A 24,926-nucleotide genomic window follows, 5' to 3' on the forward strand; every position below is an offset into this window, starting at 1 on the left:
CTTTATGAGTGTATGTCATAATAAAATATCTATAATAAAAACATTACTATCTATTAAAATAAATAATGTAACAAATATAAATTACAACATCTTAACTAATGCATTATAAATATATTTCTTTCAATTGCTTGTTATATGCATATTCACCAAGTTCTAGACCATTACTAATGTATAATGTTCTCAAATATACTTTTTTTTACATATTACTCCATAGCTGGCTTACTGTATTAATACTAACCACATATGTAATTTTCTTGTTCATCATTAATTCTGGAAGGCTGATCTTCAAAAAAATAATTGATAAATATAATTAATTGTAAAGAAAAAACAATGAAACGAAGACAAAACTAGGTAGACTACCCCAAGAGAGATATATACATGAAAATTTAATTTAATTATTTATAATATCAAAGAGTAATTAGTTTAATAATGCAAAAGTGATAAATACTTTAAAATCTCCAAATTGGAGTTATGTTAACTTTGTACTTATATAAAAGGTAATTAGTGGCACATAAGCTATATACTTCTAGCTTTAAATATACATAAATGCAATCTATATAAGCTACCAGTAGTCCTAATATTGCTTTTATTTATTATGACATTGAATATCGTAAATAGAAGGCATTTAGTATATGAATGATTACAAATTTTAACACTATAAAATATATATCTGCTCAGTTCTTCATCCCTTTGTAGATACCAACTCTAATTCATAACATCTTTCAACATACTACTATATATTTAAATTTCATTCAAAAGTAAGAATATATAATTATTATTTACTTTATATCAGCTTCCGCATCATCTGTCATTATATACTCATAAATACATTTAATTAATTCAACAGATTTCACTTTAGCCCACCCTTCAGTCTTTGTAATAAGTTTTGCTTGACCATCTTTTATAAACTCTAATGTTAATTGCTTCAGTGTCTTAGCTGAATGTAAATCAGCCAATTGTAGTGTCTCAATTGCATTGTCAACTGTTAATTTTTTGTGCAGCGCCTCCTCACATAAGCCCTTAAGTCTGCTCAATTGGTAATAGTCTGCCGCTGCTAGGAGTTTCTCTGGAATTTCATCAACCTTTGGTGCTTTGTCACTATATATGAACGTAAGAACTTCCCTAAGTACCTCGGCCTCTAATGGCGACTCTATACTATTAGTAAAACATTCAGTTGTGTTATGCTCAAAATGAGCCTTAAGTACAGCACTCCTACTAGAAAGTACAGCTTTATGGACTTTGTACTCATCTCCTTCAACAGACTTCATTGTTACATCAGAAAACATACCATTATGAAGAAGATTCTCAATATCGTTACTCAGTTGAGCTTCGAAAACATTAGAGCGATCGATTTTTATATCATTAGATACCAAAAATTGGAATTTTAAGCGCAAGCTTCCGTCACTTAACAAAAATATGTCACGACCATCGTAACTAGCAATGTCCCTTTTAAATAATGTAGCTAAATATTGCCATTTATTTGCATGAACGGTGTGATATTCTTTAATAACTATTGAACGTTCTTCAAAACGTTTTAGGCATATAGTTAAAATAGATTTTAAAAACACCGAGTTAGGAGATAGATAGTATATTTCAATAATATCGTTATCACGTCCAAGGAATTGCATTTTCAATTGGAATCTTGACTCTATGATCTCCAAGGTGTGATCTTTTGATTTGTCTGTTCTGAATTCTCGACAGCTTCTATTTTCTAACAGGTTAATAAAATTTGGAACAGTCCATAGTATGGTATTGATCCTCGTTTGGCCTTCAATCCGAGTTGTATAATTTATGCTCGACATAATAGCACAGCTCTCGAATTAGTTTATATGAAATTTTTAATTGTTTTAATTTAGATAATGTTTTTTTGCAATGTTTTGACTGATTGTTTTCGCTTTTTCTTGTCTATGAATGGTGCATTTATCATAGACAAGCTGCAAAGATTGTAATGAGAGATTACAGATGCGGCAAAATTACAAAAGTGCTAAGTGCTCTTTAAGACATCACAACATAAGCAAGTTAACTTCGGTTAAACCTGCGCACCCTGCTTAAAATAGTTCATAGCAAATTGCAGTCCACTTAAATCAACAAAATAGACTTCAAAAAAATCGTACATTTTGGTTGATTTTGAACCGAAAGCTAAAAGTATGCAGTCATTTACTCTTTGGTCGCTATTTTTTCACTCTTTCATAAAAAATACAACTCTCATCATCACTCATAATTGAATCGTGAAATCTTGATTTTTGGATTAATCTTATCAATAATGTGCATTTGATCGTAAAGTAATCGTATCGATAAAAGAATATCAGGCTCATATCGTATTGTAATGAGTGTCAATTCAGTAAAGCGTGACAGTGAACGGGAGAGATAATTTATTGTAATTCCTTTCAGCTAGTTTCCGACAAATGTAATTTGGTGCTCGTTATGGAGGATTATAAATTTCTTTTTAAAGTTGTATTAGTCGGTAATGCTGGTGTTGGCAAGACATGCTTAGTGCGTCGTTTTACGCAGGGGCTATTTCCTCCTGGGCAAGGTGCAACGATCGGAGTGGATTTTATGATTAAAACTGTGGAGGTGGATGGCGAGAAAGTGAAGGTGAACAAGTTCACAGGCCATGTCTAATTTGGTCATTTTTACGTAAAACAATGAGCTGTTTTTTGCATAAGAAAATACCTATTAACATTAATGATTCCATTAAGATTTGTGTCTATTAAAATAACTTTTTTTATAATTAATAGTCTTAATATACTTCAAGTTCCATATCATAGTGATTATCATTAAATCCTTATGAAATATTATTAATTTCATTTGAAACAAGTTGTAATCTTAATGTTTTGTAACTTGCAGCTGCAAATATGGGATACTGCGGGTCAGGAGAGGTTTCGGTCTATAACACAGAGTTACTACAGGTCCGCGCATGCTCTGATCTTAGTTTACGACATATCTTGCCAGCCAACTTTTGACTGCTTGCCTGACTGGCTGCGAGAGATTGAAGAGTATGCAAATAACAAGGTGCTAAGGATATTAGTTGGTGAGTAATGCTTTTTTTTGTTTAAAGACATAAACACTACATAATTAAAAAAAAAATAAAGGCTTAAACATAATTATCAAAATGAAATATAAAATAGTATGATACCTCTATAAAATACATATTGGAGTTATGTAAAAATAGTTTTATTCCTACAGATCTTTTTAAATGTTCAATATGAAAACCGCAAAAGTTGTTTAAATATACAGGATGATTAATGCAAAGATCAAAAGCTTTGTGGAGATAGAGAACATCAATAGCTTTCATGTAAGACCAATGTATTTGCAAGCCTTTGATCCGTCCATAAAGAATCATCCTGTATATCTTAAAATAGTATAATTGTTATATTTTTGTTTTAAAATAAGGTAACAAAACTGACAGAGAAGACAGGGAGATACCAAGACACATAGGAGAGGACTTTGCACAGAGACATGGGATGTATTTCCTGGAGACATCAGCAAAAGAGGCTGAGAATGTGGAGCGGTTGTTTATGGAAATTGCTGTTGAATTGATGGAGGTAATAAGATATCCGTTTTATTTAAGTTACAATAAGATAATGGTCATATATCCACTAATTTTATACTCAATTACAGTAACTTATAGGAATAGTATTATTTTTATGTAAATAGAAATCACAAGTAAATGCTTGGAAAAATACAAATTAATTTCCTATATAACTCTCTGTTATTATATAATGAAGAATAGATTGAGTTTTGAGATTATAGTAGACACTTCATCTCCCAAACCATAGTAATTCATATTTGCGATTATCCAGAATACTGGTATTAAATCCCATCGCACACTGCAGAATTATTGACCAATGTGTTTTATGTAAAGATGCCCCTCAAATTCCGAAATGAACATTGATTTTCATTAATTGTTTGTTATTTATTGTTTTTAATAAACACACAAGCTGTCGCCCGCGACTCCGTCCGCGTGCACATATATAAAAAATTATTAGTGTAGCCTATGTGTTCTCTCAGACTATGTTCTATATGTATGCCAAATTTAATTGAGATCTATTCAGCCGTTCTAGATATATCTTCAAACACCCATCCATCCATCCACATCACATCTATCTAAACATTCGCATATATAATATTAGTAAGTTAAATAAAAAGCAGCTCTTCAAGGCATAAATTCGAAAAAAAAATGAATAAATAGTATCCTATGTCTGTCTCCTAAATACAAAGTAAATACTAAATACTAAAATAAGCTACCTTCTCACCAATTTTGAGGCATATCGGCAAAGCCGTTCTTGAGTTATAAATAGTGTAACTAACATGACTTTCTTTCATATATATAAAGATAGATTACAGTATGTACTACATATGTAAGAAATGGGATACACTCAATTACTCAATTGTTCCATTTATCTGTAGATATTTGTATTTGAGTTTAATCCTCCAGTAAGTAAAGTCAAAGGTGTATAAAGATGGCAGATTAGGTATTACATGGGACTTTAGAGGTCACAGGGTTAAATGGTGATGACCAGGTTACAGTACAACAGCTGCATGAACACATATGTTACATTACTGTATGTTATATGGTTAAGCTGCTCTACTCTATGGCTTCTTGTCTGATGATACAAGCAATTTAGAACATATAACAATATCAAGGATGTCAATTGACTTTTTTTTACATTTATATGGTCTGTTAGACCAGTTTTACCTGCATTTAAAGCAGAAGTAAAAAGTTCTTGGTTAAAAAGTCTTTGTTCATATAAACAAACTCTCTCTTTTAAAAATAACTGGTATTTTTTTATTTCATCTTTTATGATGGGAACTGAAGTTATACTAAAAATGAGTAAATAAATATGTGGTGATTTCTGTAAAAGACAGAAGAATAACTGTCCATTTCCTTTTCAGCAAGCGAAGTGCAAGGAGCTGCCCAAATACGATGGTAGTTTAGGTCCCATAAATGGAAAGACAACATCGGTCGGCGATAGTTCCTGTTGTCTACGCTCTTAAACATACGAATTTATCTCATTGATATTATTAGTGTTGTATAGCGTTTTTATAAAGAGACTGTTTTATCGATATTCAATTCATTCGAATTTAAATTCGGATTATAAAAAATTAATATTTTCTAAACAATTTTATTGACATTAAAATTTTCAATATTAGCTGATTCGCTTCTTGTAGAATGTAGAAAAATTGTAGTTAAAGTCTCTTTATAAAAATGTATCTGTTAATCGTATTCGCTAGTGTTGGGTTGTCGACATTCCAGTAGCTTATAGTATAAGAGCTATGGTACAATGTCATAATTTGAACATACAATGGCTACACCCAATTAAATTGATATTGCTGAGTCGTATTACAATTTTTTCTAGTACTTTACAATTATTTCTCATTAAAAACTTATATGTCTGTACTTAATCAAATCAAGAATTTCTAATAAATTTAATTAACGTATCATCGTCTAATATTTGGGTAATAGCTAAAGTGTGTTCGTGTTTAATTTTTAATTCAATAATTAATTTCGACAATACGCACGGAACGTCAATTAACTGGAGTTAATTATCTTGTGTTATGATTTATTATTGATTTTTTTTCTGTCCGTAATTCTCATTGTTTACATTATGCCAGTACAATAGGAAATTGGCGCTGAACTGGCATGGACTGTTTTAGCTCACTGGCGCCAGTTACTGTTCACATTATGCCAGTTTTGAGCAAGTTATCTGCCAGCGCTGATTGCGTATGTGGTATTATGTTTTTTTTTGTTTAGAATGATCTGTTAGTTGTGACATTGTAACATAGTTTTGAAGTTAAACAATTTGCCGTTGCAATTTTTGTTAATATTAAGTAGATATTGGATTAGTTGCGTTGTGGTAATATTTAAGAAGTTTGTAGTATATCTACATATGTTGTACTATTTTTAGGTTGATACCGATTTTTTATGAGGCACATGTATATTGCAAGGTATAATTATGACAACGTTATCTGAATCGGTAAAGCAATTGTCGTGGTTAGGTCTGGCAAAAAATATGTTAAACCTACATGGTCATAGAAAATGGCATAAAAGAAAAAATTACATGACAGCTACAGTACGAAAATAATCATTTGTCACTTTTTGACGTTGACAGGGGGCGCTTAGTGCACTGTCATAATTTAGTTTCACTTATGCCTAATGGGTCAGATAACTTTGTCTATTCACATCGAAAAATTTACTCGTTTTTTTTTTAGATTATTTTGACGTATTCTGTCTTGGATTTTTTTAATCTGTATGTAAATTTTGGATAAATTGCAGAACTTTTTAGTTGCTTTTAAAAAATAGCTTTGGAATATGGAATTATGCAATATCTGTAACTCATATAACCTACAAGTTGTGAAGAAATGTGATCGAAAAGAATATTTACATGTGCAATTATACTTATTATTGTATAATAGAGAATTATTTTTTTATTTTAAACACAGTACATTTGAAAAAATAACCAAAAAATATTTTTTTTTATATTTTGGTCAGATTTTACACATCACACATTATTTTTTTATTATTTTAAAGTATATAGGAATTATATTTTTTATTTGTGAATTGTTAATTTTAAGTAAGTGTAACATGTTGTATTTATTGTACATTTACGTGATAAGGTGCCTATTTTTATTTTTTTTAACACATAAAATGTAGTGTTGTGCACTTTGGTGTCAGATTAAGTTTTGTGATTTATTGTGACGTGCAATTTTGTTAGAATTTTACACAAATGGCATTATTTAAAAAAAATCTTCAAATGTATCTGGTAAAGTAGAGCTGTCTTATATTATTTAAATGTTAAAACATATAAAAATCAAGCAACTTGTGTAACATCCAAAAATGTTACAGATCTGCCGTAAAATATACATTTAGCTCTTTAAAAAAATAAACCATCGATTTCGCTAACGAACCTCCCTAAAATTAAATCGATTTTTGTGATAAAACTTTGCGATTCTGTAAAATCGATTAGAAATTGTGATATTTAAAAATTATAATGTAAGGGGGCTTTACTAGAAACTTGTAAAATTTTTGCACGAATATAAAGGGCAAATACTGTTCATTAGATATTTTTTTTAAAGTTAATATTTAAATGGTTTTACTTAAGCTTAAAAAGTCAATTTACTTGCCACGCCATGTTTAATGTTGTATTGTTTGATTTTGTATAATAATTAAATTTTTTCTAACGTTATCATTGATCATAGAAAATAAATTCTCACCAAAGAAACTGAATTATTGTAATACTCGCAATAAATAAATGATCACTTTGAATATTTTGTTGTTTGTTTTATTTCTATTTAATATAATCTTACAATTATTAAAAATATACGAGGACTCTTTAACTTAATCCTCAATACTAGTCGCAGCAGGCGACATTTTAAACATGGTAAATGATTTAATTGCAAGGTCAAAACCCGCTTTATTTTATATGTTAGTATCTGAATTGTAATTCTGGTAAGGTAAAAACTCGTTAACAAAAACCTTTTTGGCCATGGTATTAAACTGGTTGGGGATAAAACTTGTCCTGATATCGAGTTTCCAGTACTGAATGATGTAAAAAATTCTACGAAAATGAAATAATGTTTGTGAGCCTTTTATTCTCTAGAAGTAGGATATCACTATATGTCATTTAATTTCAGTTAAAGTTAATAAAAGTACATTTTACATGCGATATATAATATCGATAATACTAACGTACACAGTTCAAATCGATTTTATCTCGATGAGTGACACATCACATAGGTTGTTTTATCGATCGACTCGACACTAAATGCCGCTTCAATTGAAATGGCCGACGTTTAGGGGGAGTGTCTAGCGGAAATTAAAAATCTTATTGATATTTATACTTGATTCTGTAAGTACAATGCGACAATCAGTTACTATTCGAATACTAAGTATTATAAAATAAAATTCAATAATAGTGCTTTGAAGTAATTCATAATTTGATACATTTCCGGCCCCTGCTGCTACAGTATTCAAAACAAAGTGTTTAATATTTTTAATTTGTGTACGTGTGATAAAGACGTAATTATTACAATAATAGAAACTAGTATTATTTCAACAATTCAGTGTTCAGTGGAAGTGTATTATTTCTTATTTATTTACATATTACATTTACTGTTTGTATATTTAATGTATTCATGAAATGTTATAATTAAGTCGTTTTAAGAAACATCGACCAGGTAACTAATTATTGAAGCTAATTTTGCAAATTAATAGATTTTTAAAATTTTCAGATTATCTTGTATTAAGCGAAAAGCTTGCATTCCAAATTTAGAAGACTGTTAATTTTTTATAAAGTGGCTGAAGATGGCCTGGCGTTTTAAGGCATCTAAGTATAAGAATGCGGCACCGATTGTGCCTAAGCCTGAGGCATGCATACGAGATGTGTGTGTTGGATCATATCAGACATATGGAAACAATATTTGTGCCTCTGCTGCGTTTATGGCATTCAACTGGGAACATGTTGGGTCTAGTATGGCTGTGTTGCCGTTAGATGATTGTGGAAGAAAGAGTAAGACAATGCCTTTGCTCCATGCCCATTCTGATACAATAACAGATATGGAATTTTCTCCATTCCATGACGGACTGCTATTGACTGGCTCGCAAGACTCATTGGTAAGAGAATATTCTGTTTTATTGCTTTCTCTCTCTATTAAATAGCGATGTCCTACTTGTTGAATGAAGCATACATTCTTATCTGTGCTTCTAATTATATTTCAGCTACTGACTACTTGATTTATTTTTAATTACCACAGTTATGAGAGGCCAGTATGATTTTAGAAAGCATTTCTAATTAACATTGTAGTACTGAAAAATGTGCATTTCTGCAACCTATTATCATCTAAAATTTTTATAACCACCTACCTGTCACCCACAACTCATGGAATTTAAAAAAATATATATTTAGAGCCTATGTGTTCTCACAGACTATGTTCTATATGTATGCCAAATTTTATAGAGATCTGTTCAGCCGTTCTAGAGATACCTTCAAATAAACATACATCCATCTAAACATTTCCATTTACATTAGTGTGATATAAAACAAAAAGGTTATTTGAAAGGGATGGTCATTATATTGTTTAAGATAACTTTCACTCTATTGGTAAAACAAAGATAAAGTTATTTTAGTCTTATCTAATATTTAAAAGCAGTAAAAACAGTTTCAAACTGAACATATTCTAATATTATAATGTTAGTATGCTATAGTTATGAAAATGAACTGGGCAGTTTGCATAAGTTTTTTAGTATTAGGCTCTTTTATTGTTTTAAGCCTAAATAATACTAATTTGAATAGAAATAGGCGGTGTATTTTCTTATTATAAAAAAAACTAGCTGTCGCCTGCGACTCCATCCGTGCGGGATTAAAACTATTGGTCATAGCCTAATGTTATATAGCCTAAAGCCTTCCTCTATAAATGGACTGTCCAAAAAAAAAAGAATTTTTTAAATCGGACCCATAGTTCCTGTGTTTAGTGCGTTTAAACAAACAAACTCTGCTGCTTTATAATCTTAGTATAGATAATCATAGTATGAACTAAACAATTCGTTTATTCATAATTTTCTCTCTACATAATATTCAGTCAGCATTTTATACTTTAATGGCCATTAACTTAACTATGCAAGCTTTTTAAATGTTAAAAACCGTGTTACTAGCTAGCATAGTCAAGTGTGCCTCTTTTCATGTTTTACAGTTTCCATTTTTAAATTTTTTACCTTGTTTAATATACAGTTTGCAGTTTGGCATCGTGCCAAGATCTTGTTTATACCAGACCTATTATGCTAGTGACTGAGTGATTTATTTTTTTAAACAGTTTATATGTGAGCTTAACTGTTATATATGGACAGTGTTTATTTTATAAAGCATTCAAGGAGGTAGGTAGAGATAATAAAGAGGGTAGTTTTTTTTTTAGTAAAATAATGAAATATAACTTTATTTTCTACTTATATTGCAATTACAACACATTTGTGATACCATTTATTTATCTCATTGTCTATTTTTATCTTAAGTTTTCACTTCTGACATAAAATAGGTCTTAAAGGCCAGCAACGCATCTGTGGTTCCTCTGGTATTGCTGATGTCCATGGGCGTTGACCACCTCGGTGTTCCCGCTGCTCGTTTGCCCCCTACTGTTATAAAGAAACATATCCTCCTTCTTATCCTATTTGATAAAACAGAGATAGTATATTTTTAAACAAAATTTATGCAGTGACGGTATTATAGTCATCCAATCTTTTGCAGGTAAAAGTATGGCACATCCCTCAGGAAGGGTTGAAGGAGTCCCTCTCAACTCCTGAGTGCACATTATCACAGAAGCAACGGAGAGTGGAGAATGTAGGCTTCCATCCGGTGGCTGATGGACTTATTCATGTTGCATCAGGATATGAATTGGCTCTTTGGGATTTAACTAAACAAAAGGAAGTGTTCGGTAAGAGAAACTGCCACAGTAAATTTAAACATAGATGAATTAAGAACCTAAAAATATATAGAAATGATAATCATATTTTTTATTATTTTGCTAGTAAACAAGGATCATGCAGAAGTAATACAATCTACATCATGGAAGAAGGATGGTCGTCTTCTAGCAACTTCTTGCAAGGACAAGAAGGTTCGCATATTGGACCCAAGAGCACCGGAAGCGGTGCTGAGTGTGGCTAATAGTCATCAGAATATCAAGGATAGTCGGGTTGTGTGGTTGGGGGATAATGATAGGATACTTACTACTGGTGAGTATATATTTTCGTATATTTTTAACAGTAATTAAGGAAATTTAGATAATTTTAATTTTAGAAACCCTTAAAATCCTACTATGTTTTTAATATTATAAATCCGAATGTTTACATGGATTGATGTTTGTTTGAACATATCTCCAGTATAGCTCAACGGATTTTTATGAAATTTTGCACACATGTAGAACATAGTCTGGAAGAATACATAGGCTACTAAATAAGTTCTATTTTAATCCGCGTGGACGGAGTCGTGGCAGACAGCTGGTACATGGAGATAAAATTGAGTTATATTGCTTCTTTTGGAAGCCTTTTACAGTAAAATTTGTAAGGTTTCCAGATCTTTAGATGATAAACTAAACTATTAATAATTAAGCTACTACTTCGCCTTTACTCTTAATTATTCTTAGTTTCACAGCAGCGATGTCCCCACTAATCCAAGCATGGCCGAAGACATTGACGTTAAATAATTTTTAACAGGTTTTGATTCAGCCCGTCTCCGTCAAGTGATGATACGTGATATTAGGAACTTGTCTGAGACCCAGAAGACATTGGAGCTGGACTGTTCCACCGGTATTCTGATGCCGCTCTTCGATCCTGACACCAATATGCTGTTCCTCGCCGGGAAGGGGGATACTACTATACTGTATATGGAATTAACGGACCGTGAACCATATTTGATTGAAGGATTGAGACATTCCGGTGAGTTTTTGTAGTCTTCTAAACTAATATTACTACAGTATTCGTAGTATTTTTTTCGCAACAGTTTCAATCATCATCATCATCATCAGCTCACTATACGTCCCCACCGAGGGGCTCAGAGCCTACTCCAAGTTAAGGGTGATTAGACCATAGTCAACCACACTGGCCAAGTGCGGGTTGGTTGACTTCACACATATCTTTGAATTTTTTCTCAGATATGTGCAGGTCGTATCAAGATGTTTTCTTTCACCGTAAGAACGTCGGATAAATGTACATATGTAAATCGGAAAACGAAAAACACATTGGTGCATGGCGGGATTCGAACCAAGGACCTGCAGATTGCAAGTCCAGTGCTTGACCACTGAGCCACCGACGCTCCACAGTTTCAATATTGTATTTAATTACATTATAACATATTAACTGTATTTTTTTTTTCAATTTATTTTAAAAGAAATATTTTAGACATCTCTTAAAAAGGCATAACTCTAGTTACGGAATGAACATAAACGCTGCTTATCTACTTTTAATCTAAGATTTTGTTTATCTTTTATCTATTCCTTTCAAGATAGTTTCTTGAAGAGATATTATGTTGTATATGAATTACTGCAGTCCTATAAACAATTAATTGATTCTTTATTTTAATTGTTTGATTGATTGAGTTTTTAAATGCACACCTTAGTGTAGATTTTGTATGATAATGAAATAAACATTCTACTTTTTGACTGTATGAGCTGTAATTCGATGTCATTTCCTAGAGTGTGTTACGGTACAGTCAGTCAGGTTTTTATAAATTATCTTACTAATATTGTTAGAATTTTTGGATGGATGGATGGATGTTGTTTAGGTTTCTAAAATAGATGTAAAATATAGCCCGAAAGAATATGTTAATAACATATTTTTAATTATGTTTTTTTTTGCAATGACAGTTGTTTGGTTTGCTAAAAATATATGTGTTGGTACCAGGCGAGCAGACGAAAGGTGCATGCTTGGTGCCGAAGCGCGCTCTGCGTGTGATGGAGGGTGAAGTGAACCGCGTGCTGCAGCTGGCCGGCTCCTCTGTGGTGCCCATCATGTACCAGGTGCCCAGGAAGGTAAGAACATAACAGCCTTTACACAATAACGCAGACATTAATCGCACAATCTTTGCTAATATTATAAATGCGAATGTTTGGATGGATGGATGTATGTTTGAAGGTATCTCCAGAACGACTGGAAGGATCTTGCTGAATTTGGCATAGATGTAGAGTATAGTCTGGAAGAACACATAGGCTACTAATTAATTATTCTTTTTCATAAAGATTGTAAGAATATTTGACGATATATAATATAAGAAACATTGGTTGCTTTTTAAGATTAATCTGGCTCTTTAAAGTTCGATTATTGCACTTAGGCCAGTTTACATAGGAGCCATCATTATATATATTTTTTCTTTTACTTACATGTTCTATGTTTATATTCAGAGCTATAGAGAGTACCACGCGGACCTGTACCCGGACACGAGCGGCGCTGTAACTTATGTGAACGCAGCCATGTGGCTGCAGCGCCAGGACCGGCCTGTGCCTAACATCTCATTGCATCCAGACCACAACAATTGTAATCAGGTATAGTCAGTGACATTTATTTACTAGCCATTTGGCATTTGACGCTAAATAAAAGATAAAAAAGTACTATATATTAAGAAGTACAGTAGTGTATGTTTGTAGTGTCTTAAACAAAAATGTCTTAAAAAAATTAAGGTGCTTAATTCAAAGGATTTGTACAACTTAAAAGCATATTTTAAATAGTTATTATTTTATGTTTTTAAACATTTTTTGATATGATGAGTTTGATGAATTGTCATTGTGAATTTTTTTCAATAAATCTTATCGGTTTCGGAGTAGAACCAACTGTGTAGATTATTTGACAGACAGACTCAGAACTATTAGTTGTCTATTGCTTAAAATATTTATATGCGTTTTATTTTATTTTTGTTTTTTTTTGATAATTTATATTTTATGATGCATGTTTTATTGTTTGTCTTTTTATGTTTGTGTTCAAGCTAAGTAGTGGTGTTGTGTTTTTTTTATTTTATGGTGTGGTTTAGTTTTATATTGGGTGGCATTTATAAAGTAAGTAAATTAGATTTTTTTTATATTTTTGCTTTTGTTTTTTTTTTACTTTTTTAATTTAAAAAAAATCTATAAGGCTAATTTAATATTTTATTTTAAGGTACATCGCGGAAATTTAGAAGAAATGGTAAAAGCTATACTTGCAATGCCTCCATTAAAGAAAAATGAACCAAAACCTATAGTAACACAAATAATTGAAGAACAACCAGTTATTCCAAAGCCTAGAACACCAGAACAGAGAGAAGAAGATAGAATTGATTTCATCAACGTTAAAGACATGATTAAAGGCATGGAACGACAGACTGTCGAACCAAAAGAATACACCAAAGAAACTAATGGTTTTCATAAGAAGATCACCGACAATGGTCATGATTGTACAGAAAAGAACGAGGAAGAATTTAAGACTGAAGAATGTAATAGAATGGAGAAGAATGATGTGGAAGAGAGAGTTTTAGAGAAGAATGATAGTACAGATACTGAAGGTAGTCTATCAAGAAGTAACAGTTTGATCAACGGTGTTCCAGTACAAGCACCTAAGCCTTTGCCGAGGTCTTCTATATCTGAAGCCGGTTCGATGGATGAACATTCAGAGGCTCCAAAGCCTAAACCAAGAACCACTACATCTGCTGTTGGTTATAAGGTATTTTATACATAGTGTGTGAAGATTTAATTTTTTTTTGTTCGATTTTGTATTTTTTTGTACATTTTTAATAGATTTTTTTTTTCGATTGCTTGTGTAATTTATTTTTGAATTTTTTCTGTTCCTTTATTTATTGTATTGTGGTTTTAAGGATTGGGTTTGCTTAAAAAACAAATCTTTTTTTTAATTTTTCAAGGCAATATCTTTATGTGTTCAATGTTTTTGTGTTTTTTTTTTGACAGATCTTTTTTTATTTTTTCATTTATGGATTGTTAAATATTTCCAGCCTCGCCTGGGTCCAAAGCCGTTCTCAGCGTCGTCCAGCAGCGAGGAGTTTTCCTTCGACAAAGTGTTCTCAGTCCCCGCTGTGCCTGGCTCTATAGCTAAATCTGATTCAAGTAAATATGCTTTAAGTATACGTAATATTTATATTTATTTCATATCTATCAAAATATAAAATTAATGCATAAAAAGTGTTCATAACAATACGGCACATCACCCTATTACTATAATTTTTAATGGACCAATCAAAAAAGGAATATATTTACTTATTTATTTATTACATAAAAATAGAACAATCTTAGCCTAATTTTACATATTTAAATAAGAAAGGCTTATAACTTTTATAGTTATTTTTGTATGAATACAAAAACTATATTGCACGTAAAGACACTAAAAATACATAACAAAAATTAGTACTAAGATATGTGTAAAAAATCCTCATCAATAAACTTAATAAGTATTGAGAAAAAAAAATTTACGATACAAAGCGCAAATTTTGACAAAATATTCTTTGTTTCTCAATTTTAGTGACGTCACCAGTGTCTGGAGCAGCATCAGTGACTCCCGCTAGCTCCACTCCTGTCGCAAAAGAAGAAGAGAAAGAGAAATCTCTATCTCCAACTAGTGATGTTGAACCTGCTGCTAAAGGTATTAACATTTTCTATCCTTATGCCCAGTCTTTCCTGAATTAAATAAAAATAAACTAGGTATAGATTAAACAAGTATAGAACAGTTTTCTATTAAGGAAAAAATGTTCGAATTAAGTTGGGTTGTTTTAGAATATATCAAAAGCCAATAATATTTGAGTGAAATGTAGTTTAAGATCCTTTATGCGTACCTAACAGTTTTCAATAAAGTGCCTTATACAAGTTTTGAAAGAAATGAACAAAAATTCATACACCTTTTATCCTCAACAGAAGAGTACACGAACGGCAAATCCGATACCAGTTTAGAGGAGGAAGTGAGCTCCTCCGACTCCGGATATAGACCGAAAACGCCCAGCACCGCTGAGAGGAGGAAAATGTTCGAGACAACAGAGTAAGTAGAAAACTAAATTTGTCTCATGTCGAATCTATAGTTTGTCTAATCTATGACTCTGACATAGATTAAACACATCAAAAAATGGTCATAGATTAAATGGTCATAGATTAATCGTACAAATATAACAAAATACACCAGCCTTCATTGCAGGAATATTATTGTTTATAACTTGTCGTTTTTCAGTGGAAATCAATCGATTGCTGAACGACGTCGCGCGTATGAGTCGCGTTCAGTGAGCGTTGCCGCCGAGTCTGAAGCTCCGCCCTCGCCCGCACCACTAAGGTAATCATCGATATTATTTAAATTCCACACTTAGTATCGCTTAATGGTTACTCTAACGCTAAGTGTAGATTTAGTATTATAATTTTAATTAACCACTTCAGTATTGTTATCATTCAGACGTAGAGACTCATTGAAGTCGCGCAAGAGTCCGGAGCGCGAGGAGAAGAGATCTTCAGTGCCCAATGTAACTACTAAGAGGACTTCCACTGTTTTTGGTAAATATTTCCTATATTATATACTAATTTCTTATGTACTTTTTGTCGATTTATTATCTTCACAATAAATTAGGTAAACTTCGGAATAAAATTTCCTATGGCTACATAAATTTGTGCGTCGGTGGCTCAGTGGGTTACGCACTTGACTTGCTAGCTGCAGGTCCTGGGTTCGAATTTCGCCATGTACCAATGTGTTTTATCGATTTTCGATTTACATATGTACATTTTTTCCGACGTTCTTACTGTGAAGAAAATTATCGTGATGCAACCTGCACATATCTGAGAAGAAATTCAAAGATATGTGTGAAGTCAACCCGCCCTAGGCCATCATTGACTATGGCCTAGTCTACTGTAACTTAGGGTAGGCTCTGAGCTCCTCAGTAGGGACGTATAGTGAGCTGATGATGACATTAAATTGTGTAATGGTTTATTATTAAAAAAAATGATGTAATTACTAACTACGGTTTATATTTTTAACAGGCAAAGTATCAAAGTTCCGTCATTTGAAGGGAACTCCCGGACACAAGTCGACGCATGTGGAAAATATCAAAAATATCAGCCGTCAGATATCTGGAGAGTGTAATGGATTCTATGGTAAGATGTAAATTGTTATTTAAATATGTCGTTTAATTGTTACTGCATTAATATGTAATAATTTATATATATATATATTTTTTTTTTTTTTTTTAAATATCATAAGGTGGCAAACGAGCGAGCGGCCACCCGAAATCGCTGAAATAGCGAAGTGACCGTTGCCCATAGACATACGCAATTGCATATGCGTTGCCTACCTTAAATCGACGGAGGAGAGGATGCACACAAAGAAAATATTTTCCCTTTCCATGCATCCTTTCATCCGGAAAGTCCACTTCCACTTCCCATCCTTTCCATATAAGAAAAAGGATGGGAAGGGAAAGAGGAGTAAATTAGGCCTCCGGGACGCACACTCATCAGACGAAACGCGGAATTACTTCCACTTGACGCCTGTCTTCTGTGTGGTCGTGTGTTATATCGTTACATTTCAAAACGCATATAAAATGTATTGCAAAAGAATTGCTACACTTTTAAGATAAATTGTCAAAAGACCCTTAAGAAATAATTACACTATTAATTGCGTTTAATGTCGCGAGTTTCCGAGTCCAAAATATTTATGTAAATAAATGTTTTCTTTGTTTTTTCAAAGATAATAAGATAGATGACGAGGTTACATAACAATTTTGAGCTCAGAAACATACCGTTAATCAGGTATTCCATTATTACCCTTTTAGATTTAAAAAACAAATTGTTCCAGCAAATGGTGTACGTTGCGCTGTACCAATAAGCGGTGGAGGCGGTCGTGTGGGCATAGTGGAGCTGCCGCGTGGAGCCACGCCCATCGCGGTCGCGCCCCGCCCACATCCCTCCGGGCTACACCCACATGCCTTGTTACATGCCGCGCCTCTCAACGACTGCGCATGGGACCCATTCTGTGCACAGAGACTGCTGGTCGCCTGCGATGATGGCATGATCCGAGAATGGATATTACCAGAAAATGGTAGGTAGCTTCGCCCCCAAGAACTATAAGCCAATATTTTTTTATAGCAGATGGTGCCAAAACCAGCCAAAATTCGCTGAAATAGCGAAGCAATGCCTAGACATCCGCAATAGTAGATGCGTTGTCTACCTTTAATCGACGGAGGAGGATATGCACAGATTAAGGATATATCACTTTCTCATCGTCCGTTAAAGTCTAGATAGTTTAGTCTAGAACAAACTTCATATGTCAATCTATCAATGTGAGATGAAAATCCTAGTACAAGAAGATAGAGAGAAAGAAAGATTATGTAAAAAATAATTTAATGCTATGTTTGTATAACAAATTGCAGGTCTACAAGAATCAACGAATGAGCCGAAGCGTACATTCTCCGCGCATCCGGACAAGATCTACATATTGAGGTTCCACCCTACAGCTTCGGATCTGGTAACCAGCGCGGCGCATGACCTCACCATCAAACTGTGGGACCTCTCGCAGCCGGACCCACAGCCAGCCATCACACTCACGGGACACACGGATCAGATATTTGCTTTAGACTGGTCCTGCTGCGGAGAATATCTTGCTACTCTATGCAAAGATGGACTTATACGGGTATGTTCGTTCATTCATTTAATCGTATTAATATTATAAATACGAATGTTTGGATTTATGGATGGATGGATGTTGCATAGTAATACATACAAACATAGTATGGAGGAACACATAAGCTACTAATTAGGCTTTTTTTAATTCCGCGCGGATGGAGTCGCAGGTGTCGCTAGTTTATTTATATATTGTTTTATTCATTCAATGATTATTTCACTTCTGGTTTCTGAGACTGAAATTTCTGTACAAAACGTATCCCTGTCATTATCATTGACAAAACAAAGGTAACACTTTTAAATGGAGATTTTCGTCTCAGAAACCCACGGTTAATAATTTATTTACTCATTCATTCATTTAATAATGAATGCCATTAATTCATTGATTTAAACAATTACATTTGTAATAAGAATATGTATGTTGATATGTTATGTATATGTACATCCAGATATACAAGCCGCGCGAGTCAACAGAGGCGGTGCGCAGCGGGCCGGGCCCGGCGGGCACTCGCGGCGGACGTGTCGTGTGGGCACTCAATGACACGCATCTTGTTGTCACAGGATTTGACAAGTTAGTCATTTTATTGACATTATTATGCTTATAAAAATAGTTTTTTTTAAAGCACTGCTGAATAAATAAAAGTGTATTCGGTTTCGGTATGGGCAGAAATTGAACATTTCCAGAAGTGTGGTGTAAATCTTTATATTTTAGTGTAAAAACCTTTAAGTTTATGTTATTAGTACTGTATTTTCTCTTAAAATAATAACACTTAACGTGGGTTTCTGACATTAAAATGTGTCAACATATTGTCATCAATATCAAAATCTTTGACAACACAGAGGAGATTTTGGACTCAGAAAGCCACGGTTGAATATTTACTTTAAAACTTCGATGGTTATTGCTTTGTTACCTTTTTTAAAATAGAATGTGAAGGTTATTACAATGGAAACCCATTATTATTGTATTTCAGAGTATCAGAGCGTCAGATCCTGCTATACAAGGCGTGTGACCTGTCTGCGCCGCTGTGCACTGTAGGCCTGGATGTATCCCCCGCCATACTGCAGACTCACATCGACCATGATTCCGCCACCATATTCCTTACAGGAAGAGTTAGTTCCCTTTTAATAATAGAAAGAAATATTTTTACTATTTTCATTCAATTTTAATTGATAATAGGTAAATTTTATACTAAAGTTATTTTCATATAGCTTGGTAGTTTAAGGTCATCGCGGTGGACCTTTCTAATATTGTGTTCAACGCAGCAACTCGCGCGAACTTCAGAGCTGTTAACATATCTGAAATCATTTATACCGTTAGTGGGTCTTAGTACTACTTTTGACAAGTATATTTTTATAATAAAAGGTTGCAAACAAGAAAGCGGCCATTCACCGAAATAGCGAAGAGAGCACTGCCTACAGACATCCGCAATTGCAGATGCGTTGCCTGCCTCTAATCCACGGAAGAGGGGACGCATAGAATATTTTCCCTTCCTAAATGTACCCTCCTCCAATAAATCCTCATTATCTTCATATTCTTTACTTATCAGTATGTTAAATTTCAGGGCGATTCAACAATATATTGCTACGAGGTAACTAGCGAGCCGCCGTACTTGTGCGCGCTGTCGCACCACCGTGCACCCACGCTGCATCAGGGTATCGCCTTCCTGCACAAGAACCTGGTCGCTGTTGAAAAGGTATTGACTTTATCAAATATCTTGACCGCTCGGAACATTACATGAATCTCTGTACTGAATGCAATTTTAGAAGTGGTTAGGCGTAAAAGGATGTGGAGTAGGGCACTGCGCGATCGAGCCTCCGTGTAACTAGCGTGTGTACTTCCGTGTAAGATTCGGCTTCCACTTCTGAAATATATAGAACAAATTCTCATCCCTTTAATTATTACAGAAATCTTACCATAGATAAAGTGTATTACATTTTGCAAGAATTACATATTTAGTTTGAGATAATTTAAGATAATTATTAATTAAACTCAAATGCTAATTGTTTTATTTTTAAATTCAAGGTTGAGTTTGCGAGGGCGTTGCGGTTAACGAATGGAAATATTGAACCGCTGTCATTTACTGTGCCTAGAATAAAGGTAAATTATTTTCTCTCATACATTTACTAATAACACTACTGATTATCATATTTGTGTTGGTTGTTGCAATTATGTGTCGTTTATTCCAGAGCGAGTTGTTTCAAGACGATCTGTTCCCACCGACGTTGGTGACGTGGGAGGCGTGGCAGAGTGCACGTGACTGGCTGGCCGGCCGTCGCGCCACGCCCCGCACTGCCTCGCTGCAACCGCCCGGCATGGAGCCCTGTTAGTATCACACGACACGACACGACAATACACCACATCCGACACTATACGACACAACACGATACGGTATGACTTGACACCAAACAACATCCCACACCGTCACGACACGACACGCTACGATTGGACACGACACGATAAGGCACGTTGCCACACGACACCCACTGATGTCCTACAAGCGAGTCATACATATAAGAATAAAAAGAACACAAGTCTCTCAAAAGCTTCGTCAATGACTGGACTATGAACTTGCACATATTAGTGCGTACGCACACGCAGCACGCACTTGTGCGTACGTATACGTGTCCTTACGCGTACATACTCTATTTATTTTACTAACTAAATGACTAATTTAATGATACAATATAATATTATAAAAAAAAACATTTTAGCGTATCATAAAGTATTTAATTATAATTGTATCGCAGTGTCGGAGCACACGCCGCCGCCGGGTACGCGCGACAAAGCCAAAGAGGCGCAGAAGCCGAAACCAGATCTCATCAAGTCCCACGTGCCCATAGACAACAAGGATAAACAGGATAGTGTAAGTAATTACTGCCGCACTCATACAATAGTTGAACTAAGGGAGTCCCTTAGTGTAGGTTTCTCATAACAAATCTACACAAAGATAACAATGTTAAGCAAAGTGTCCGGCAAACGATTAGTTAAAATTTTTAAAACTCTATGTTTTGAAATAATTCTACAAAAACGTAGAATTTGACATATTGTCTATGAAATTTTGAAGTCATATAGTTTTTTTTTAATATTTTCCTGCATCTTTTTACAGATTTTGAAATCGATGAGCGCTCGAGTACAAGTCAACTTGAAGTTAGAACAGGACAGTATGGAGGGAGTCGACGAGTCGGAGTGGGACCAGTGATTTATGTACTTCTTATATACGCCTATATATCACTTTGACACATTGCCACTCAGAGTCATGTAATGGTCACTTAGGTGTACTTTAAATGAGGCTCCTAAGTGACCATTTAATGACTAATTGTGGTATTTCATATTTGTTTTATTAACTGACCGAGACTTAAAATTTGCGAGACAATATTATTTTTTTATTCAAAAAAATAATATTTACATCAATATTGAATATTTGCATAAATCTAAGTATTACAAAATTAAGTATTTAATATCTGAAGTAGTATTAAAAACTCCACAGTATTTAATGATTGGTTTAAAGATTATGTCTGGTCGGTTAATTAAATATCATATGCAAATGACAACAAGATATATGTCTACGGATAACAATTCGACTATTCTAACAATTTTTTTTACTATTTACTTATAGTAATATTGTCAAAACTTGAATACATTTTCCATCTAGTTTTTTTTTATCTTATATATAAAATTGTCGTGTCACAATTTTCGTTCCCATACTCCTCCGAAACGGTTTGACCGATTCTCATGAAATTTTGCATATTGAGTGGGTCTGAGAATCGGACATCTATTTTTAATCCAGCGCGGACGGAGACGCGGGCGACAACTAGTATCCATGTAAAATTTAGATCCGTCTATATCATATCCTATTTCACGTGCAACTTATTGTATACAATAAGTTGCAAATACGTAATATTTAAAAGACTGTTTTCAACTTTGTTATTACATCAGACATTTGTTTAAATTCTAGAAAACTTTCCAAATATTACTAAATTAACTTGACTGGTTGCTTTAGGTCTGCCTGAAAATATGTCAAACCTACTTAGGCATAGACAAGATAGAGTTACATTAAGTCAAAGTAAATTATAGCTCACTAGCGCCCTCTTAATATTGTCAAAAGTTAGTCCTTTTCGTAGTGTAGCTGTCATGTCTTAATAGCTTAAGTTTAGTCTTTCTCTTCCCATCCTTTTTTCTTATAAGGAAAGGATGGGAAGTGGAAGTGGACTCCCCGGATGAGAGGATGCATGGAAAGGGAAGATATTTTCTTTCTGTGCATCCTCTCCGTCGTCGATTAAAGGTAGGCAACGCATATGCAATTGCGTATGTCTATGGGCAACGGTCACTTCGCTATTTCAGCGTTTTCTGGTGGCCACTCGTTTGCCACCTTATGATATAAAAATGTTATGTTTTTTTCTTTTATTCCATTGTCTATGCCCATGTAGATTTAATATGTTATCTGACAGAACTAACAGCTTTAGAAGCGCCCTTTATTGGTCTAGATATTTTTTGACTAAAGTACGACATGGATTTTTTGACATTGAGGGCCCCTTCTCATAGGCCAAATATTTGACTATACAGTACGACATGGATCCTGTCACACCTGTTTGACATTTATAGGGGTTAGGGGTAGGGGGCGTTAGTGAGTTGTCATATTTTTGACTTATGCCCCACCGGGTCAGATAAATTTGTAAGTCGATAATTCTAATGTTTCTTTGATCTCATTAACTGAGTTTCCACTGATGAAACATCTGTACAAAACATAATGTCTTTTCTCTCCTTTTGAAAGAAACATAGATATTTTTGTGCGATGTCTTGTTAGTGATAAATCTCGGTATCCGACTAAATATGACATTTTGACTTTTGCTCATGTAATATGAAGCTTTACATTATAATACTAACGTCACTACAATTTTGACACATTTATGACATTGACGTAATATTATGTCAAATTTGACATTGACATTGTCAATACTTGAAGATATTCAGCCAAATCATTTTGATCTACATTTTATCAAACATATTTAAAAGTAAATAATGATAGTTTTAAAAATAACATTTTTTATCTTATTTCTTACAATTAAGAAATGAGGTAAAAATATAGACATTTGAACTGACGGTCGTCTATTTTGCGATCTTATTCTTCCTCTTAAATTCTTGTATCTTAAAGTATTATTAATTTCTTATAATAAAATACACTGAATTCTTTCAACGCGTTATTAAGAAATAGCTTAATGTAATTAATTTTAAGCACAGACCTCTATATCACTAGACCGGCTACAAGCAATAGTATTTTGTGCCTATTTGATATTCACCATTTTGACGCTGACAGTAGCGGTGTTGGAAAGGGGGCGCCCATAAGTTACGTGAGGTGTTTTTTTAATTTTCTTCCCCTCCCTCCCCCCCTGGTGAGATGTCGTGAGATTTTATTCAACCCCCTCCCCCATCCCCCAATCTCAAGTGAGATTTTTCAAAATGTGAGTTTCTTACGTAATCGCGTTGGATTGTTATTGTAAAAAGAAAAAAAAATTGCTTCGTGCTTTTGCTTTTTATGTTTCAATCAGAAAATAACGTATTTGCCGAGACCCCGCTCTCTCCAACGTAAGATGAGATGTGACTCGACCCCCTCCCCCCTTAAACACCTCACGTAATTTACGGACGCCCCCAAATTCGAATAGTAACTTCAGCAGCGCGATATTAGAGGTCAGTGATTTGAAGTCTCTTCAACATTCCCGATGTTGCCATATGGAATGCATTTATTTACACACTTTTTATATAAAATATATATGATAGTGTATGTATTACGTTATATATAGGGAATAGAATACTTGTACTCGTTAGGGAATTGATATATAATAACGTATATAATGTTTGTAGTCACATATATAAAGTTAGTATCGCTAGTTGATGCCATAAGAAATCATCTGATTGCTCAAAACGCCAAAGAATCAAATGTACTCACGAAAAATATTTACATTTTGATTTTATCTTGAAGGATATTATTTTATATTAAATTCCTATTAAAATGAGTTGACTTAAAAATGGTTACCATATGTCGAAATGAAATTCTGGTACAGTCGCGTATGTTGTCGATCAACCATTACAGCGATAAGTCCTAAATGTCTTGAAACGATAACATTTTTGTAAAAATAATTCTCTCAAAATTTTTTTTCTCATAATACAGTGTTACAATACGGTTCACTTAAATTTCTTTTTTATTTGGTCAAAACATCGGTAGCGAATTGAAACTGGAATACCGCAAGCGACTTTGACTGTACATACTGTGGTCTAAAAATTTTTTTTTATTTGAAATGGACTGATTGTGTGAAATTAAATGTTAGTATAATTTAAAGCCATTTTTCGCTAATTACACTATTGTAGGGGAAGGTAACGCGCAATAAATATTAAAATTTTTGACTTAAACTTAGTTTTATTGGCGTATTTGTATTAAAAAGAATCTCATCTTTAGGTGTAGAGATAGCAAATTAAGATATATTTTCGTCTTGAATTTCTTTGATGTCGATTAATTGCGTTTAGAGTTAATCGCTATTTAATTCGCTAGTCAAAACTATTAAATCGATTTCAAACTAATGTCCCTTCATATTAATAGCAATTAGAAAAACATCGAACAAGAATATAAAAAACTTTTTAATAAATAATAAAAAATTTTTTGCACAAAATTACATTAAACAATAATTATCAATTTTTATAATGGCAATACAATACACATTTTGTTTTTCTAACAAAATAAAGCACCGATTTAAACGCACGCAGTTTTAATGTAAAAATATGTATTTTTGTAAAGGTTTTTTATAAATAGGTTTTAGCACACTAT

General features: G+C 33.4%; 3 protein-coding genes across 4 annotated transcripts; 2 read left to right on the forward strand and 1 right to left on the reverse strand.

Moving 5' to 3' along the window:
• Positions 1–93: 93 nt before the first annotated feature.
• LOC106120790 (speckle-type POZ protein-like) lies at positions 94–2,117 on the reverse strand. Its single transcript, XM_013316221.1, has one exon. The coding sequence runs from the start codon at positions 1,800–1,802 to the stop codon at positions 780–782; it is 1,023 nt and encodes a 340-aa protein (XP_013171675.1). The 5' UTR covers positions 1,803–2,117; the 3' UTR covers positions 94–779.
• A 75-nt stretch (positions 2,118–2,192) lies between these two features.
• Positions 2,193–6,449, forward strand: LOC106120791 (RAS oncogene family member Rab30). Its single transcript, XM_013316222.1, has 4 exons — positions 2,193–2,595; positions 2,848–3,031; positions 3,394–3,545; positions 4,897–6,449. Exons 1-4 carry the CDS (start codon positions 2,425–2,427, stop codon positions 4,996–4,998), a joined length of 609 nt encoding a protein of 202 aa, XP_013171676.1. The 5' UTR covers positions 2,193–2,424; the 3' UTR covers positions 4,999–6,449.
• Positions 6,450–7,673: 1,224 nt separating this feature from the next.
• pod1 (coronin) lies at positions 7,674–21,473 on the forward strand. Of its 2 annotated transcripts, XM_013316233.1 has the most exons (23): positions 7,674–7,850; positions 8,233–8,614; positions 10,239–10,425; positions 10,520–10,723; positions 11,204–11,425; positions 12,389–12,516; positions 12,886–13,026; positions 13,634–14,173; positions 14,460–14,571; positions 14,984–15,103; positions 15,373–15,493; positions 15,680–15,778; positions 15,896–15,993; positions 16,474–16,587; positions 17,285–17,527; positions 17,859–18,118; positions 18,558–18,679; positions 19,080–19,218; positions 19,671–19,802; positions 20,132–20,206; positions 20,296–20,431; positions 20,857–20,972; positions 21,216–21,473. In XM_013316233.1, the coding sequence occupies exons 2-23, from the start codon at positions 8,306–8,308 to the stop codon at positions 21,306–21,308; spliced, it is 3,711 nt and encodes a 1,236-aa protein (XP_013171687.1). In that variant the 5' UTR covers positions 7,674–7,850; positions 8,233–8,305; the 3' UTR covers positions 21,309–21,473. The 2 variants fall into 2 exon arrangements, with proteins under 2 accessions (XP_013171687.1, XP_013171688.1); XM_013316234.1 differs by lacking the exon at positions 13,634–14,173 and having other exon boundaries at positions 7,680–7,850.
• The last annotated feature ends 3,453 nt before the right edge of the window (positions 21,474–24,926 follow it).

Source organism: Papilio xuthus, unplaced genomic scaffold, assembly GCF_000836235.2.
Source record: "Papilio xuthus unplaced genomic scaffold, Pxut_1.1 DF826949.1, whole genome shotgun sequence".
Classification (NCBI taxonomy): domain Eukaryota; kingdom Metazoa; phylum Arthropoda; class Insecta; order Lepidoptera; family Papilionidae; genus Papilio; species Papilio xuthus.

What these genes read in the sequence shown, in the direction of transcription:
- LOC106120790 (XM_013316221.1), bottom strand. Translation starts at nt 1,802, where the DNA reads ATGTCGAGCATAAATTATACAACTCGGATTGAAGGCCAAACGAGGATC.
- LOC106120791 (XM_013316222.1), top strand. Translation starts at nt 2,425, where the DNA reads ATGGAGGATTATAAATTTCTTTTTAAAGTTGTATTAGTCGGTAATGCT. An exon ending in GGTGCTAAGGATATTAGTTG is followed by an intron (nt 3,032 to 3,393) that starts GTGAGTAATGCT and finishes TTTTAAAATAAG; the next exon opens with GTAACAAAACTGACAGAGAA. An exon ending in TTGCTGTTGAATTGATGGAG is followed by an intron (nt 3,546 to 4,896) that starts GTAATAAGATAT and finishes TTTCCTTTTCAG; the next exon opens with CAAGCGAAGTGCAAGGAGCT.
- pod1 (XM_013316233.1), top strand. Translation starts at nt 8,306, where the DNA reads ATGGCCTGGCGTTTTAAGGCATCTAAGTATAAGAATGCGGCACCGATT. An exon ending in CCATATTCCTTACAGGAAGA is followed by an intron (nt 19,219 to 19,670) that starts GTTAGTTCCCTT and finishes GTTAAATTTCAG; the next exon opens with GGCGATTCAACAATATATTG. An exon ending in ACCGCCCGGCATGGAGCCCT is followed by an intron (nt 20,432 to 20,856) that starts GTTAGTATCACA and finishes ATTGTATCGCAG; the next exon opens with TGTCGGAGCACACGCCGCCG.